This window comes from Bombus affinis, chromosome 6 (genome assembly GCF_024516045.1).
Source record: "Bombus affinis isolate iyBomAffi1 chromosome 6, iyBomAffi1.2, whole genome shotgun sequence".
NCBI classification, from domain to species: Eukaryota; Metazoa; Arthropoda; class Insecta; order Hymenoptera; family Apidae; genus Bombus; species Bombus affinis.
This window is the reverse complement of record NC_066349.1, coordinates 9,739,447-9,759,166: the sequence shown is the minus strand read 5'-3', so window position 1 is coordinate 9,759,166 and position 19,720 is coordinate 9,739,447. Positions and strand designations below refer to the sequence as shown.

General features: G+C 35.4%; 3 protein-coding genes across 15 annotated transcripts in view; 1 reads left to right on the top strand and 2 right to left on the bottom strand.

The window, feature by feature from the left end:
- The window catches only part of LOC126917899 (calcitonin receptor-like), a 165,515-nt gene that overhangs the window by 76,956 nt on the left and 68,839 nt on the right, over positions 1-19,720 (top strand). The window lies entirely within an intron of this gene.
- Positions 1-19,720, bottom strand: part of LOC126917898 (UDP-glucosyltransferase 2-like) — a 70,322-nt gene that overhangs the window by 7,903 nt on the left and 42,699 nt on the right. Inside the window, exon 1 of one of the 2 annotated variants that reach the window (XM_050725319.1) lies at positions 841-2,311. The exons of the other annotated variant lie outside the window; for it this stretch is intronic. Coding sequence (XP_050581276.1) covers positions 841-1,242 — 402 coding nt within the window. The 5' untranslated portion in view covers positions 1,243-2,311. Of the gene's footprint in view, positions 1-840; positions 2,312-19,720 lie in introns of those variants that run through there. 2 annotated transcript variants of the gene reach the window in all.
- LOC126917896 (UDP-glucosyltransferase 2-like) lies at positions 11,106-19,680 on the bottom strand. The gene is made up of 6 exons (XM_050725314.1): positions 19,466-19,680; positions 18,138-18,572; positions 17,246-17,668; positions 16,074-16,305; positions 14,731-14,956; positions 11,106-14,232 (listed from the first exon to the last, which is right to left on the bottom strand). The coding sequence occupies exons 2-6, from the start codon at positions 18,546-18,548 to the stop codon at positions 13,956-13,958; spliced, it is 1,569 nt and encodes a 522-aa protein (XP_050581271.1). The 5' UTR covers positions 18,549-18,572; positions 19,466-19,680; the 3' UTR covers positions 11,106-13,955.

Here is a 19,720-nt window from a genome sequence, read left to right as displayed (position 1 = left end):
TATCCTTTGAAAGTTATAATTTTGAACGAAGTAAAGTCCCTGGCAAATAATGGAAAACTTTATGCACTGTATAATACGCGCGAACTAAGAATAACATTTATATTCTATCCATATGCGTTGTATATGTGTTTGGCATTCAGTTGATTTCAATATATTTCTAAACTCTATAATCTAGAATAACCTAGATTTATTTTATTTCATCTCTCCCCCTCTAAAGCTGCTTCACAAACTTTCTTCTTGTAGTCGACCTTCGCCTTTATTTCGAAAGCTTACTATTAAATTATCTATTCGTAATAAATTACCGAGCACTCGGATAACTAGGAAAATTTACAACTTCAAGCGTGCATATTTCAAAAGTATATCTCTTAGAAAAAGTAAATAATACAGCAAAATTGCATTCTTTAATATTGTTAATAATGCTAGTAACAGAATTACGCTTTACCATTTATCTTTTATTACATTTCACGAAATTTCGATATTTCAATAAATTGTTTCATTAAATTCTATCTTATTTGATATATTTAACTGTATTCAGTGGTCGGATGAAACTGAAGATCACAGGAGAACAGACACGCTGAGTTATAGATCTATGAGATCATAGCCGAACAATTTTTAAATCTCCTAAGCTGTCGATCGATCCGAACTATTACGAACATAATTTTCTTCTTCGCTCTTAGAACTAACCACACGGCTAATCTGCTACAATTTTGAAATATCTGCAGAAATGAACCACCGATGAAGCGATCCACTTTCTAAAATAGGAATTTCACTATTCCCGCGAATAAAATGATATCATTGAACAAGGACCTTTCTCACGCGATATTTTATTATAATTCATACCTCCATTATGACCGCGTCATAAGGTGGATCGTTAGGCGGGTTTCGTATAAGTTGCTGCATCTGTGAGTTGTTCAAAAATTCACAAATATCATTTCCTGCCAAAGTAGCCACGGCATGAGTAGGCGAGTCTGCAAACAACGTCTTTATTTCGTTGTAAGTCATATTGTTCATGAATTGTCTCCCTGCTGGTAGCACGATTAAATCGTTGTAATTGGGATACGGCTTCGTCAACGGGAACGTACTAATCACATCGACCTGATGTCCTCTCTTAGCCAGAATCTTCATTAATTGTTCGAACATCATGAAGTGACTCTTTCCATTGAAGGGAAACACGCCTAATATTCGATATCCGTGAGATATCGATAATAGCGTGCAAATTAACACCACTGACAACAGCTTCATTTTTCGAATACTTTCTAACGGATTCACTTCACTTGAAAATTTTTCAATTAGTTAATAACAGAAGTTTAACTAGTTTGCCATCAGCCGTGGATTTTTACGAAGCTCCAAAATACGGAAAATAATAAGAAACGTAGGAATTTTTAACAAATTTTAACAATTTATGAAGCTTCTACGAGTTAGCCTTTGTAAAGCCTCGAAATACGAAAAGGACAAGAGACGAGTCAATTTTTCACGGATCACAATAACGCGTCGACTGATCTTGCGATTGACACGGTCTAATTCAGAATCGACATTATCATCGTACGCCTCACAGAAATACGCCTCACTGTTTTGAAAATATTTCGCTGGCCGCAGAAAGATGGCAATCGGTTCCCGAAGGGAGCAACTTTTTATCTTCGACCGTCGATTCTAGCGAAGTTCCTCGACGTCGATCGGTATAAAACGTTAATAAATCATGAGCTATTGATCACTGAGTTTTATTATTATATATAATCAATTATCTATATGATTTGAAGCGTCAGAGATAAATTCGATCCTCCAATGGTCGATTTTTCTCACAATCTAAAATGCAATACGCGGCCAACAAGTAGAGAAACTTTCCAATCGTTGTTTATACGTATCATTTCCTATTAAAAACAACTGCCGAGTGGAATTTCATCGATGACGCTTATCCGCGAACACGCATCTTCCTTCCGCGCTGTTGATCACCTTCTGTGCGGATCGTCGGCCAGCTACGTTGGATGATCACGATAAACTGTCCAAGTCGCTTCGACCAGATTACTTGCAAAATATTCTCGAGTAACGTTCGTGTTTTCGGTCGCATCGAACCATCTGACGAGTATGAGACACAGTTTCATAAACGCCGCTTCGATACTGGCTTATTATGTTTGTATTGTAATCTTCCAGGGTCAAGGAAACGCGTATATATAAGTAGGCAAAACTTGGAACGGAGCCATTGTAAAGAGCAGTTATTGCTCGGCCGCCAATAAATTATATCACTCGTGACGATACTGATTGCGTATTGCACATATGAAGTTCGATGCATCAATTTAGAAAATTGTATAGATTATTAGGTTAAAAGTATTGAATCGTCGTGAATCAAAATTATATATAAATATATATATACATATATATATATATATATATACATATATATATATATATATATATATACATATATATATATACATATATATATATATATATATTCGATGCATCAATTTAGAAAATTGTATAGATTATTAGGTTAAAAGTATTGAATCGTCGTGAATCAAAATTATATATAAATATATATATACATATATATATATATATATATATACATATATATATATATATATATATATATATATGTAGTATCTTAATGGGTCTTAGAGGAAAGGACAAGTAATGATGTTTTGATTTGATAAATAATATTCGAAGCAACGAAATGATTACAATGCTGTTGTACGTCCTATTCTCACATGCGGCTTCCGACTTCCCGATTCACACTCTTCGGCTTCTACACTCGCTCGCTCTCGCTTCTCAAATCATACTCTGACATCTTTTGCATCCGTCCTCTTCGGCTTCTAAACTAATACTGCCTTTAGCGTCTCTTTTATCTTTTCCCGTCGTTCGAGACACATGTCCCGAAACGCCCGTGGCCAGGGTCCCTCAGGCCCTTTCCACGAAACTATCCACTTAAAAAGGACAGACGACACATTGATGTACCCGACGATGCCGCGGCTCTTGCGACATTGTTTACGATTCGGCCGATATCTTAAGCCTTTTGTCCACGATACTACATATAAATATATATATATATATATATCGTATATATACTGCTCATAGATAGATAGATAGAATTACAACAATCTGTTGATAAGTTTGTCATTGAAGTTTGTCACTGTATTTTAAATGAGCCATTATAGAACGGGAGGCTAATAGATATTCGCGTAGCTCGATGGCTATTCGTTTCTCTTGATACTCTAAATGAAACGAATGAAATTTGCTACTTTAATTATTTCGATCTTTTTGTTCCGCTGAGTTGGAAAATTGCATTTTGTTCGCGGTGAAATTTGCACTTTCTTGAAAATTCGTAATAATCCGATTAGCATGTTGATTGGGAACTTTGCAAGAGTATAATTAGAGTTTAGGAAAATTTGCGCTAGAAAATGGAAGGATAATTCGAAGATCGATCGTTTTATTCTCGTGACGTTGAGAGACGCAGAGGAATGATATGTACTCTGCTTTCTGAAAATTTCGATTTCTTCGAAGTTTTTCTTTTGAATTAAGAAAACTGCGTACAAGTGTTGTTATAAGTTTCTCGATGATTATCGACAATTAACGCTGTAATTTGAAAAATTGGCCAAAGGAAATTCAAATTAGAAAATGGAAAAGTATTTCAAAATAGACTATACGTTTATATACTTTTCTACCTGTTATTATTACTTTTGTATAATTACACAACTGCTAACAATTGCCATGTCAGCTATAAGTCTCATTTTGCGGTCAATGAGAAACGCAAAATATGTACAGAATGATAGAGAGGGAGGCTCAGAAATTTTAAAGTAGATGGTGTGTATTAAATGACGTAAAATGGAATTGAACGATAATTAATTTTAAAAGTCAAACAACGATAAGTCTCGAAAGACAAACAACGAGAGGAAAAACTAACGTTTCTTAAATACTAAACAATTTTTAAGCTCGTGATCCTCTCGCTTCATGATTTAATCTATTATATATAAAAATAATGAATTATCCTACTCTTATCGTTTCTTTCTTATTAACAAAAGTCTTTTACATTCTCCCCTTCTTTTTTTCCACACAGCTACGCCTAACGTTCACTCACACTTGATGACATAACGTCATCTCAGAAATTACGTGTTCTAAGTGTTTCACCGACATTTCATATTTTCAGATATAATTTGTTACGCCACATTCATCCATGGTACACGATAATTTCTATTTTAATATTTAAATTTAATAATAACAATTTTATCGGATAAAGCTTAACTTATGCGTTAACGCTTCCGTTATTTCTTTATTCGATTTTGACTCTGCTATAGTATTCGAATCGCAAAATATTCGGCTACAACGACACACGTTTCAGGAATTTTTCAGGTTGCTGAAGCGGAAAATTGAACTCGTACTTCACGGAAATAAGGCGCGACGAATTTCGGTTGACTGTTGTTGATTAATAAATGTGTAACTCGTACATTTTTATATGGATGATATTTATTGCACCATGCTTAAATAAAATGTAATGTATTGTATTATTATTATTATTTAAAATGTAATTAAATGAAATGTAATTTGTGTTCAGAGTTATTAACGAATTACGATAAAATTGTTCATAATCTTACGAACATCGACCTCCTTTTTCTGTTTCGTCCGGCAATTCTCATTTCTAACGTATCAGACATACTTCAAAATTTGTTTTTACAAATTGATCGCTATTGTCCGATTTTGGATCGTTCAGCTGTGAATTCATCGACTGTAAGAATAAACGACAAGCGGAGTAAAACTTCTCAGTCGCATCTCTGCAACAAGAAACCTCACAGAATTCATATTTAGACAGACCAGTTCATAAAAACTAGTCAGTTAAAATAGTTAAATAATATAAATCCACAGAATTAAGTGTAAATTCCATCGATTTATTTTCTATCGCTCTGCCGCCTATCGCTTGCCGCTTATCCTTCTTTCACGCGGATTTCTCCAGCGAAGATCTTTTTCAGCCAAGCGTTCGTAAGGACGAATTTTCAAAACCCAAAACATTTTCCGTGAAAAGCGTCTCCTGTTTTTTTTGCTACAGCAACTTATCCTCGATTTTAACCAAAAGATCGTAATTACCGTGCAATTCTTGTAGATCCTTATGAAATTCCTTAGATCGGCTCATCGGTAATTTTCATACTTTGTTTGAGATTTTATTAATCGTCAGTCTGTTAATCGTGATATTCCTCCGTTAGAAATTTATCTGCTTATGAAATTATATCGTTGCTTCGCAGGAAAATACAAATTTTAGAAGAGTGATTTTTGGAAATTCACAAAGAAGCCTTCGTGGATCACTCGAACGATACCAGAAGGCTGATTCAACACAAGATACACCGCTATCCGCGAAAACAGTACAACCTTACACTTGTAGCATTACGAAACGACTAAGAATGGGCACGTCTATTACAAAAATAAAGTTACGTTAATAGCGACCCAGGTAATATTTTCCACTTTTGACGTAAAACTGATGTATTAACTATAGATTATATCGTTCTAAAACTAAAAACGTAACGTGAACCGTCTGTTAAATAAAAGAACATTTTTTTTCATCTGTGCCACTATCAATTCCAAGCAGCGATACATTGACAAATTTTTTATTTTTTTTTTTTTTTAAATAAAAATAAAATAGGACGTAATTTACCTTTGACAAAAACACAAGGACACGTAAGACAATTTTTAAATAAATATATTGTTGTTTTACCAGGAGCAAATTATTGTTATGAATTTGGTTTACATTAATACGTTCATACGAAAAGAGGCGAAAAAGAATAACATAATCTTTTTAAAAGGATACGGTCTGTTTAAAATTATTGAAAAAAAGGAGACACGTATCGTAATTCACGTTGGCCTATTTAATTTTCTGAAAAGCACTCGATTTAACTTGTTTTCCCGTTCGACGGTAATTTTAGTTTTCAATTTTTAGAAATTTGTAATTGCGATTTTAACGAGAATGAATAACAGATAGAGGGTGAGAATGAAGCACGCGATTAGAACAACGATGACGTCGATTAAGTTTAATTTCCACCAGGGCATGTCCACTGCGGGAGATTTCAAAGAATTTGGCCCATTTCTGATCACGTACTCGATCCAATAAATTGCGGTATCCAAAGGGCTCAATGGTCGATCTCTGAACTTCCGCGACATACTTCTCGCAGAATCTCTGAAACGTGGAGTAAGAGAAGAAATACTTAAAATTTTGGAGAACTTTTCTCTTCGTTTTCTGATAAATGTTTCTGACAAGTATCCGTTAGAACTTTATGTAAATTCTTACGTGAGCTGATTAATCAATTTCTCAACTTTTGTTGATATAAGAATTTACATAAAGTTAGACGAAGAAAGGAAACGACAATGAAAGTACAATTTTAAATTAAATTTTGAAACCGGTCATTTGACCGGGCCTGGTAACGTTAGCGTTAATCAAATTTTGGACTCTATGGTGACCAAAGAAATCATTAAATCGAACGTATCTCACCTTACGAAGAAAGATACATCTTTCTATCTTCTAACGCAGATATTGTTTTCTAAAGTTTTCTATTCGGAATATTCAACAACCTCGTACAAATGGGAATACGATTTTGATGGAACTTGCTCCTCTAGATCTTTAGGAAATGAATCGAAATGGACGAAAATATCGACAGAAATTCAAGAATCAGTTGGTTCGATAACAAAATATCACTTACCAAACAAAGATTTATATATTTCTAACACTAAAATTTCAAAGAAAATTACACGAAACATTACCTACAATTAGAAAGATCCGTCTAGTTTCGAAATTGACAAATAAAAGATAGCAGGATGATCTTTTTCCAACTATTTTCAATCACGAAAATTTAGAAAACTTATAAAAATGAATGGAATGAAATTTGATTGCGGGACACGTACGTGGTGGGGCTATGAGAAAAGACAAAGGGATGCTTAAGGCTGAAGGGGTGTTGAATTAACAGGCAGTCGAGAACTGAGAGTCGAGTTGCGAGGAGCCCTAAGTTGACAGTCGAGATGTGAGAGTCCAGTTGTGAGTCGAGATGCGACCAGTCGAGAATTGAGTTGCCGAGTTGTTATGAGTTGTAAACTATTAATTGTGAATTGTGAATTATCCATAGTTGTCTTAGCTGTAGCGTATTATTGTATTTATTGGATTGGCAACTAAATGATTGCGGATTTTGTCATTACCACCTAATGACAAAACCGGCAATCACTTAGTTGCCAACCCAATAGTTCACGTTAAATAACCATCGTTTCCATTATAAATAGATCCATCTATCAATAAACTTATCATATAGGATAGAAATCATTGGAAACCCTAATTTCTAATATTTCTGAATAAATAAAATCCTCTAATGACATAGTGGAATAGTAACGTTAACAAATATGTGTAACGATATTGAAAAGATAGCAGAAGATATTATCCTACATTTAGGGTCGTGTAAAAGTGCATTTAGCGCGATATCCATGGAACGTTCATCGAGATCCTCTGAACGTAATAACACTCGCATATTCTTCTGAATCATGATATTAATGTTTCTCATCTGATCCGAGAACATCGGTATTGCTATCATCGGAACTCCATAGTGGACAGCTTTCTGAGTTCCCATAAGTCCATCATGCGTTATGAACACTCGTGTATTTCTATGTCGTTCGAGAAATTCGATAATACTATGTCATATTTCTTATGAAAGAGCAGACATTAAATCCGTTGAGATGTACTCACCGAGTACTGACATCTGAGGTACCCAAGATCGTATCATCACGTTATCTGACAGGCCAGGAGACAATTTTGCAGCGTTGGTAACCCTCATTAAGACTCTTATCGGTGAAATTTTCGCGAACGACGCGTATAAGCCCAGCAACGTGTCCAATGGCAAGGTTTCGATGTTCAGCAACGAACCCAGCGTGAAGTAGACTAATCCGCGGCTGGCTGTTTCCAGTCAATCGTTCATTCCCTAAATCGGAACACGAAGAACTAAAGGAGATACGATCTGTTGTACGTTACAAGCCCGCGAAGCTTACTTCTGATTTATATCGGTTCATAGATTTTTCCTGCGATAGTCGACATAACACGAGCGAAATGAAAAAGTTCCTTCAACGATACGAGAGAGAGTAAGATTTTGAATATTATTGTCACGATCGTACGTGAAGTTGGCCGGTCATAAATTCTAGAAATAAATTCCAGTTATTTATAAATAATTTATATTCGCCCATGCGTTCTATATTCTCAATATTCTTTCGCGAACAAAATTAACGAAATCTTCCGACGGCGACGATTTACAAGCTGGTGAAATTGGAATTTTCATAGAACGAATCGCAATATATGGGACGTTTAAACGACAAACTAGAAAATAAAAGAAATAATAGAAAAAGATAAAAATACAACAATAGGAGTTATCAGTCTCTGTATGAACCCACCAGGGACGACGTGCATTCGTCGCCTTGAATATGTAATTCTCCAACTTCGATCACCGCCGGGGCAAAAGACCTGAGGTGATCGTCGGTGAAGCTTCCACAAGAAATACTCTTGATTTTCAACAATAACGTTTATTAATCTCTTAACAATTGACAACGATTAATAACAAATAACGATTAACACTGAATTATCAAGAGTCAAAAACCCGTTTCTCTGATTGTGTTGGCTTCGCTTAACCTTTCGCACTTCGCAGCTCGGGGCAGAATGAATCTTTTGGTTCAAAACCAAATAGATTCTTTCCTTTGTTTTCCCTCGATATCCCCACTGCGCGCGCGTTTATTAGAAGTCCGCGACGATTGCCGCATAGCATTCTTCCGAATATTCGAACCGTAGGGGTGTCGATGGTACATTAGATCTGTCAGCCTTACGCTTTGAAGGTATAGCGCTTTGTGTCGCGAAGCCGTTGGAAATTTCCGTGGTCGAGTGCCGCCACAGACCTAATCCCGTGAAAAGAATAGTGCGAGTTCACCAAAGCCAGGGACACGTTCCTTTCCAATTGTCCGATATCTGGCAAATCCGCAGCCAAATATTTCCGTATTGTTTCAGTCTGATCGGACGTATAATGGCGAAATATCAGCGTTTCTTTGAAGTTTACGAACAGGTTGCGAACTCGATCGAAGAGGGTGTCGAGAACCGCCTTCTCCACTACGTCTCTGGGAAAGAAGGCGAGATTGAATGGGCTGCCCATAAAATCGTCGACGTAAGGCGCCTCCAGGAAGCTTATAACGATGGTCGCCTGCGATTCCAGAAGTTGGCCGAGACCTAAATAGCACGGCGACCTAAAGCACTGCGGACGAATGGATACTCTTAGCGATGAAATTTCAACTTCTTGATGCTAAAATCGGAGATCGAGGAGTAGATCTCGAAGTATATTAACAAGTCTAATTAACGCATGCTGTTCGATCAGCAGACGTTAGAAAAATATTGAAAATCGAAAACGATACCCGTGAAATCGTGAACTCGAGCGAGAACATTAACAACGTAATTGCATTCGTCGAAAAAATTAAAACGTATGCCCAACTATGGAAGTGGAGATACTAAACATATACATGTATATAAGTTTATAACGATGTATGGTTTCTTATTATATGTATCATGTAAAACTATAGATAAGCATATAAGAAAAACTGCTCAGTCTTTATTTATGCTACAACATAAATAAATGTAACTGTGCCAAGTCGCTTATGACTTTGATGGTCGAGTGTATAAGCGTTAAAGAAAAAAAGAAAAAAGGAAAATTCTAATTAATGTGATATAAAAAAATAATAATAATACATATTTCACAATTAATTACTACTTGTTATATTAATATAATGTAGATGCTAATGTTATAAAAATATATTTGAATGGTATCCAACAATTATATATTTAACACTGGAACTAGCAAAATGACCGTATCACAATTTTTCATAGAAATTTTGTAGATTTAAAACAATGCGTTTTTGAGCATTTGAATAATTTTTGATAAAATAAATAGGAATACGAGTTTCATGCTTCAGTCATAACGTTAAACATTTATCTTGTTTACGTTTAATTATCTCAGTGATTATGAGATCGTATGATGAGTCTTTGGGTGGATTTTTAACGAAATTTTCCATCTTTTCGTGGCATAATAATTCACAGAAATCTCTACCATATTTTGTTGCAGTGTAATACGTTATCGCTGTTTGTTCTGGCGTGTTGTACGCTGAAGCTGTTCACTGCATCTTCTCTCGTTCTATTTAAATCGATAATATCCGTGTAATTAGCGATCGGGACTTTCGTTGGGAAGTGGCTGATCATATCGATTTTGTGCCCTTTCTCTGCAAGTCCTTTGCACAGGGCATGGAACATTCTGAAGTGACTTTTTCCATTGAACGGCAAGAGACAGAGAATTCTGTAAGCGTCGTTTACGCGAATAAAAAGAACCACCAAAAGTAGGGACAGTATTTTCCGGCATTTCAGTTCCTTTTCTTTCTCTTTTCCAGATATATTCAAAAGATATTCAATTGCCTTCTAAGCATTTTCCAATTTTTTGATAAAATTGAATTTATCTGTATTAAATGTTAATCAAATATCAAGAGACTATGGAAAACGTAATAATTTAAACATATGAAAACTCGTAATCGAAAAGTTTGAAAATTTGAAAACCTGAAGACTTGGGAGTATAGGAAATTAAAAATTTGCAAATCAGAAGCTTCGAATGTTTGGAAATTTGAAACATTCGAAAAATTTTCCTACGATATCTTAACCCAGCATTAATTGTTTTATATTATTAGCAACATAATTGTCTATTTTCATTTTCCAATTATTTCGATTCGAGATACAGTTGGAATTGTGTAACTCGCTGTTCAAGTATCTCACAAAAGGTCAACTTTCCAACTAATCTACACCGCCACGTCTCGAATAAAAAAGTTGTCCAGCACCAAAGATAAATCTCGACAAGGTTCATAGAACCGAAGAACTCCAAGGTTTTCACATTACAATACTGAGCTACAATTATGAGCTAAATGAACAATAGATGTATTAATATTTCAGGATGAGCCACTGGATGGAAATCCCATGGATTGCGCGAACGTATGTTAAGAGAATTCGTAAAAGGCTTTTGCATAGCTCTTTCGTCATAATTATTGTAGAGTCTAGAGGAAGGGACAGTCACATGATCACGCAATTAAAATATTATCTTGAAGAAAACAACGTGTAGAGTTTATTCTTACGTTTCTGTTAATTTTTACCTATAATTATATAGTTTGCGTGGTTTGCTTGCAATGACATGCTTTGCTGATGGAAACGAAGAAAGTACAAAGAGGAAAATTCTATAAAGGATAAATTGTATACAAACAACGAAAATTTAGGTAATAGGAGTATATTTAGAAAATTTATCTGGCATCTCATTTCCTTATGTTTACTCTGTCTCTATATTTATCATTGATAAACATAATCATAGCGAAAATAAGGTTTTTAAATACTCCAAACTCTTCAATTTTCCAATATCAAAATTTTCAAATTTCTGACCACTTAATTTCGCAAACGTCCGCCTGTGCAAATTCTCCAATACTAAGATCTGCAAATTTTTGACTCTCGTATCCTCTGAACCTTCAAATTCTCAAACTTCGTGATCATCGGACATTTAAAAAAATAATTCCATTATCTCGGTTCCATTATTCATAACGAAGAAACAATCCATCGTAAGTATTCTCATTAATCGTGCTATAAAACTCTGTCTTTTGCAAACAAATTCGTCAATTATAGAAACGCTGGCCATTTGAATAGGCATTTCCCTGCTTTCTGTCTCGAATATATTTCTCAAAGGAACATTCGACGTTGCGTCCGAATTATTTATCGCCAAGTTTGCTGCGTTAATTTTCCACGTCGCGTGCTCCGTGAACGGTCATTATTAATGGCTCGTTGAGCCGAATGATGAAAAATATCGTAACAGAACTACCAAAATTTCATGGTATTTTTGTTTCTTTTTCGACTATTTACAAAAGTGAGATTGTTTTCGGATGAAAGCAATTTTCTTAATGTCGTGTAACTTTCAAAGAAACTACCCCCTGTCACCGCCGGTTTTAGCTGGTCGGTTAGGAAAATGTCGGAAGTTGCAGTTCCATTTTACGCAGGCTAAAGCGTACAATGATACCGGATGAATAAGGTTTAGTGTCTGGCATGGGAACTCGGTAAACTGCTTGAGAACTTGTCAAATGTTTACGTAATTTTAATACGATTAAACGTGGCCCTGTCCATGTTTAATTATACTTGATCAAACTTCCAACGGCTCGTTTAATCGAGTTATAAGTGGCTTCATCGTTAAGTTCCTCTAGCTCGGCTCTTCGTTGCTGTTCTCAATTGCACGCGTAACGTGTCCTTTATTGTCGTAGATCCCTTTCCGATGTATCTTTAATTGTCAGAAATGTTGTATTCTTGGTTTTACAGTGTATCGATTTACATTTATCGTCACCTCGCGATGAGATTTGCATCAAAGGTACTTATATATTAGGTTGTCCGAAAAGTTCCTTTCGTTTCATAAGTGAAATAATAGATGCACATCATTTGTTATTATTTATTATTGTTTAGTCCGTGCCTTTCGATTTTGGACGAGCTTTCGATTTTTCATCTCTTTTACCTATTTCGCTTCTTATATATCCACTCTATTATATTGCACTCTCTTAATTATTCTATCTCTAAAAACTAAAAACTAATAACTAAAAACTATGGCAACTTTTGGGCTTTCGCCTCCTTATTGTCGTTCCTCCCCGTCTTGTATTGTCCTTCTCTTCTCTATTGTTGCTTTTAGTTCTGTTAGTCCTTCTCCAGCCTCATGTAGTGTCTTTTCTACGTCCTTTGGTCCTCCTGTTATTTCGCATTCTTCTATTACATGCCTCAGGTATTCTTATTTCCTTTTACATAGTCTGCATCTTTTTTCTCCCTCTTCTTTCCAGTATTCCCTTGCTTTGGTCTCGTTTCCACATCTGAATCTTGCTAACATTTTTCTGTCCTTCCACTTCATCCTCCCTTCTAAGTATTTTGGTAACTCTTCTTTGGCGATTTTTCTGTAATGTGTGTTATATTTGGAATCCCTTATCCTTTTCCCCTCTCTTCTGCTTCTCTCTTTCTTCTTTCTTCTATAATTTAGTCCGCTGTCATTCTTTCTTGCTCTTCTCTTGCTTCCATCTGTGTCAATCCGTTTCTCACCTCTTCTAGTCCCTTCTTTCTCTTTCTTGCTCTTTTCCCTTCTTGGCCATTTCCCCAGTTTCTCTCTCTCTTTCCTTTATGCACTCCTTTACCAGTGCCTTTTTTGATTCTATGGCTTTCCCTTCATACCTTGCTGCTCTTAATGCTTTACTTTGATCTCTGTTGGCTTGCATTCTTCTATCAATCACAACATTTTTTATTTTATATTATTTTATGGATTTATGTATGATCCATTTTGTAGTAATAGAATAAAATGGATCAAACATAATTCAATAAAACAGAAAATGTTGTGCATCTACTACTTCCTTACAAAACGAAAGGAACTTTTTGGACAACCTAATAGATACCACGCGAGATATTGGCACAGTGTAAGAGAACGAAATTGAATAAAATTGTCTAGGAATTTATATCAACGATGTTCAAGTATATTTCTAAAGGACGTTTATAAATAAAATATAAATTATTTGATTTCGATTTAAGTCCAGAATATTCCATTGCAATTAGATGTAACACCAGAGTACGATTTACGTGAATTCGCGGTCTTTTCGCGAAAATTTCGTACCGACTAATTTAGCCGCGCGTCCTTTTCAAGAGAAGCTTCTCGTCGTTTCGCTATTTCGTTTTTAGTGCTTTTCAGTTTAATCGTTTCCTCTGCTAAATAAAAAATATCAGCCGATTGCATCGAAAAGGCAAAAGCTCGTTGCATCTCTCAAAGGGAATTTGTTAAGAAAATTATCTAACGACACGCTTCCTTGAAAGTACACCTCGCAAAAAAACGCGTAATCTCCTACCCTGTTAAGGCTTTTGCCGATATTCTTCGTCCCGTTTCTCAGTTCAACTTCTTCTCTGTTCGAGCGGCCTTTTTATGGAAGCTTGCTAATACGATATTTAATAAAACTATTAATAAATAAATTGCGAATGTGAAACACGCAAATAAGAAGACGAAAACATCGAGTAGATGCAACTTCCACCAAGGTAATTTCACAGCGGCTGATCTTAAGCTATCTGGCCCATTTCTCAGCACATATTCGATCCAATATACAGCTGTGTCTAACGGGGGCATCGGACGATCTCTGAACATCTTCGACATTGTCTTTGCAGATTCTCTGAAACAATAATAAACAGTATCAGACGGTGATTGTTTCTTACCCTATCTTATTTTTTTTTCTTTTAGAATTTATATTATGTGTTTCAAATTTAAAGGGCTGTATATTTGATTTTTCATATAAAATATATCAAATAACGAGAAAAATAATGAGATATATTAAAATGACAGCAAGTAACGTAAGAAATTATATTAAATTTACTTAGATAGATAAGATTATTATCCGAATATGGAAATTTCCCGATCGATTATTATACATTACGTTATAGAAATTTTTCATTTCAAAGTACTTCGCTTTTTTTATCATGCTGAAATCATCGAGATAATACGACTAATCTTACTGTTTTAATAATAGTGTCAGGAATACGATTTCATACGATCTGATAAGAAGTTAGGAAATATTTTGTCAATGTCGTTAGACTTCTCGAAATATTTGTCACATTAGTTGTAAAGGAGATTATTTGAAAAATTGTCGGAACGATCGTATAAGAAACTTTACCTGTATCGGGGATCGCGCAAAACTGTGTTCAACGCAACGTCCATGGTATGTTCGGTAATGTCATCGATGTCTACTAGAACTGCCACATTCTTTTCAACCAAAATGTTGACGTTTTTAATCTGGTCACCGAATACCGGTATTCCTATCATAGGAACTCCATAATAGGTAGCTTCCTGGGTTCCCATAAGGCCGCCATGAGTTACGAATACTCGCGTATTCGGATGTTCTGTGAGAAATACGTCCGATAATCCTTTAATCTGATCTGATTTGATCGGAGAATTAAGCAGATGTGAGAATCGTTATGATCTCAGAACCTCGTTATACGACTCTATAACAAAGTTTCCTTGGAATTCGTGCATTTCTCGATCAATTTTCAATATATTAACAATAGACATTAACGGAAAATCGAACAGGTTTCATACGATCGATCCACGCAAATATCTTATTGTACACGTAAATATTAGGTCATCCTATAAGTTCGTGCCGACTTTTGTGTATACATTTCATGTGTCGATTTATAAACATACGGCGATAAGGGACCGATACACTTGAAAAATAGGAAGAAGTTGTACAACGAGAGGGGGGTTACATTTTTTCATGAAACTGAAAGCTATATAAACAATCTTAACATATATAACCGCCTCAAAAAACGGAACGAACTTATGGGATGACCTAATATATTACACGAAAAAAATGTTTCAAGTAAAACTAATTTACCAAATGTCCAGCTGTACAAATTGTAAAGTACGAATTAAATAACAAAAAAAAAAAGGAAATGAAACTTGTTTCGAGGGTTACGTTTTGCGATGGTCACGAATTTTACTTAGACGGACGTGCCTTCGAGGTTTCAAGGTATCCTTTGTTTTTTTTTTTTTTTTCTAATGGAACTATAAATCCTTTTTATACGTCGTTCGATGCTTTCGTCGACATTTTAATTCCCCATAAAAAAGCATCAAGGTAAGAAGATTGATAACGCTGCGCTTTTACGTTCATGTTTTCCCGGTCCTCCATACGTTCGATTTAACGAACACTGGATTATCTTTCAGATACAAGTACCTTGATACTTTTTTTGTAGAAAATTGAAAAATACATCGAATGGCATACAAAAAAATAAATCGTAGTTTCGTTAAAAATCGGAAGGACACGTTGAAATCTGGAAAACACCTCTACCTAGAAAAATTTGGCGATGCTCGTAAGACGTTCCCTTTGAAACAAAACAACGTTGAAATTTTTCAACGCACAGTTTCAGAGGTATTTGTGCGAATAGATTTAGACGAGACTGTCTGCACAAACTCGTAAATGGCAGTTTGAAAATACTTTTTGGAAGGATATGTTTCGCTTACTCAACACCGCAACCTGAGGAATCCAAGGCAACGTCAGCACGTTATTGGGTAAACCTGGTGGTAACTTCGTTGCATTGGCGCTCTTCAACAAAACCTTTACCGGTGAAATTTTCGCTAACGACGAGTAAATTTGCAATATCGTCTCCGTCGGCAACGTTTCGATGTTCATTAGCGAGCCCAATGAGAAATATACCACACCGTGGCTTGCCATGTCTAGCCATTCCTTGAGTTTCTAGATCAAGAAGACATCAATTCAATGTTATTTCGACGTTTCTCTTATCGTATCGTTTCATTAAATTTGATTTGACAAACGTTGACTGTCGGACGTTGCCTCTACTTTCCTTCCTCGTGATATTATTGGGGTGGCAATCAAGTGATTGCGGATTTTGTCATTAGGTGGTAATGACACTTAATTGCCAACCCAATAACATGCAAAACGATAGTACGCTTAAAAATATATTCTGCAACTTTATCGATTAAATTAGAAGAAACCTGAATATCATGCTACTTCGTACGAAAGATAAACGTTTTTGATGCGCTATGTAGTTGTCAGAATGATTTATAATATTTTGTTAATGGAAAAGTTATCTAAAATATAAATTTACAATATATACAATATATCACGTACAGGATTTCTTATTATTGATGGCTAATTGCCATAAATATTGGTCATAGAATAACAGAAAGACGATAGAGACCATTTCATTATAGATTCAATAAGGTTTCAATGTCTCCAATTACAAACCACGATTAGAAGATTCCGCGTTTGTGAAGATCGCTTCGCTCGCGTTCAAAATTGGAAAATATTTTGCGAAAAGCATAACGCGTAAGAATAACGCGAGTAATTTGCTTCAAAGGGCCGGAATGAATACGGGATAGCAATACGTACAGGATGAAGAAAGAATTGCAGCGCGGAAGCGAAAAAGATCGACGGGAAGCTAATAAGCCTTTTAGAAAAGAAATTTCATAAAGTTGCAGCGGAAGATTTTAAGGAATTATTTAAAGGGATCCTCAAAGAAGAATTCGAAGAAAACTAAGGTCACAGAGGGATCTCGGAAGAAAGTTTACACGGAATACTACGAAGAAAAGTTCAAAAAAATCTTGAGAAAGTTTCAAACGGAATCTTCGAGGAATGCTGAAAGAAAATTACAGGAAACTTTTCAAGAAATTACCGGGCTTAATTTCGACTTGTCCGCCTCGACGTGTAATCCACCAACTTCGATGACCGCCGGTGTGACTGGTCTGATCCCGTAATAACTATAGTGCGAGTTCACTATAGCCAACGAGACAGTTTTCTCTAATTCTCTGACGTCGGGTATATCAGGTAAACCCAGGTATTTCTTCATCATGTCGGTTTGTTCAGCAGTGTAGTGTTCAAATATCAACGCATTCTTGTAGTTGATCAAGAAATTCCACAAGCGATCGAAGAACGTGTCCACCACGGCATTATCGTTGTAGAAACCGGAGAGGAAGGCGTAGCTCGTAGGATTTCCCATAATATCGTCGACGAATGACATTTGCATGGACGATATGATGATGGCCACTGGCGCTTTCAGAAGTTGGCCGAATCCTATGTAGCACGGCGAGCCAAAATACTGGAAGAAACATTAATCTTCTTAGAGTTGCAGACTCCATCTCGTCTGATCTGTCAGACTTTACGTATTTGTTCGTTTTACAATTTGAATTGAGATGTATTTAATTACACGGTTAATGTAAAGTGTCATTAACGCTTTCGCTGCTGAGAATTTCATACGACGTTCTGTTAAATACGCGTTTTACCGTATCGAATCCGTAAAATTCAGCAACGAAGGCGTTAGATTTAGAATTTTAGATTTTTCATAGAAAGAAAAGATATTTGACGAATAAATAAAAATATACTCGTATTCGCTACGACGTGTATTATCTTCATTTTGTTATCGTTAAGCCTTTTATCGCCCTTTTATCGTGTATGTCTTATAAAACGTTTTAATCTAGGAAAATTTGTCCCATTTATGTTTTAAACACTTTGGTTCGCGAAGAGAGACAGGATAGATCGAAATTACTCTTGATTTTAAATATATTCACCTCTACGATAATCAGATCATAAGGTGGATCATTGGGTGGATTTTTGATGAATTTCTGCATTTTTTCCTGTTTCATTAGATCGCACAGATCATTACCAAATACTGTAGCTACGTAATAAGTAATTGATCGCTGTATTTGTTTTCCATAATCCGTGGTTAAACCGTTCACCACGGATTTCAGGGTTCCATTTAAGTCAACGACGTCCGTGTAATTAGCCAATGGAGTTTTCAATGGAAAATGGCCAATTACGTCGACTTGATGCCCCCTTTTTGCTAATTCCCTGCACAGGACATCGAACATCTTGAAATGGCTCTTACCATTGTATGGGAAGATGCCCAAAATTCTGGAGGCATCGTTCGCGTGTATGAACAGAGCCAGTAGCACGCAGAACAATGCCTTCTGGTGTTTCATGTTCGTGGCGTTTTCTTTTGATACCTATAAAATTATCTTCTTTAAAATATTTAATAAATAGGAAATTATACCTTTGCGAGATTATAACTTTGAAATATCTTATACGTCGATGATACGAACTTTTGGAAATTCAAAAATTCGAGAATTCGAAAGCCCAGAAACTTGAACATTCGAGAGATTTGGAATTTCGTAAATTTGAGAGTTGGACAAACGACATTCCTTTTTTTCTTTTTTTTATAAAAGTGACACTTTACTCGAACGGATGAAATTACATAAAACGGAGATATTTTCATTTATACATGAAGATTTCAGTAATTCTGCCGCTTACGATTATTCGGCAGATCGTTTTATCTCCGTTTATCGTTCGAGATATTTTCAAATTATCAAAATTGTAAGTGAAAGGTTACAGTCGTATTCGTATCATTAATGAACTAACAGAAGTTTAGTAGAAAGTTTAAAAAGAAATTTATTTGCCAGAAAGTAATATTGTAAAATTGAAGTTTATTGCACTTATGTAGTCGCCAGTTTAATAGATTAAGTTAATAAAGGTTTAACTCGAGGCGGTATAAATATGTTTTCGTTGATTAGTATAATTTCGTAACACATTTCATAGAAGATATCGAGTTTGTACTTCAGTCGGTCATTAGAGAGCGAATATGTAACATAGTAACTACCAGATATAAAGTAGAAATAGTGGCAAAACAAATCATAGAAACGAGATCCTTTGTAATCCGTAAGCAAAACGATGAAAATATTATCTATCTGGCGAGCTAACAGAAATTAAACGCTTCCAGTTACATTAAGATTCATATACATGACTAAAAATAGATTTCAAATTTGTTATATCTTCGTCACGTCATTTCACATAATAAAAGAAAAAAAGAGAAAAAAAAAGTTAGTAATTCACAGAAACTCACCAAAGTTCACTAAAAAGTTCCCAACTTCAACTAAAAGGTAGCTCTTATAGTAATGTTTCGCTCGAGTACCATAGATATAACAGTGCTTGTATTTAAGCTAAAATTTACAACGTAACCAAGAAACCAAAGGTTTCGAAAGCTTGTGTCTTTCGTCGACGTTGATCTGTGACTGTTAACATTAAGTACTTTGCTACATCTATCGTTTGTCTTATCGTCGCGTGTATTAACACATTTTCTGTATTGTACGTATACATT

What these genes read in the sequence shown, in the direction of transcription:
- LOC126917896 (XM_050725314.1), bottom strand. Translation starts at nt 18,548, where the DNA reads ATGAAACACCAGAAGGCATTGTTCTGCGTGCTACTGGCTCTGTTCATA. An exon ending in ATGATCTGATTATCGTAGAG is followed by an intron (nt 17,669 to 18,137) that starts GTGAATATATTT and finishes TGTTTCTTCCAG; the next exon opens with TATTTTGGCTCGCCGTGCTA. An exon ending in ACAAGTCGAAATTAAGCCCG is followed by an intron (nt 16,306 to 17,245) that starts GTAATTTCTTGA and finishes TTCTTGATCTAG; the next exon opens with AAACTCAAGGAATGGCTAGA.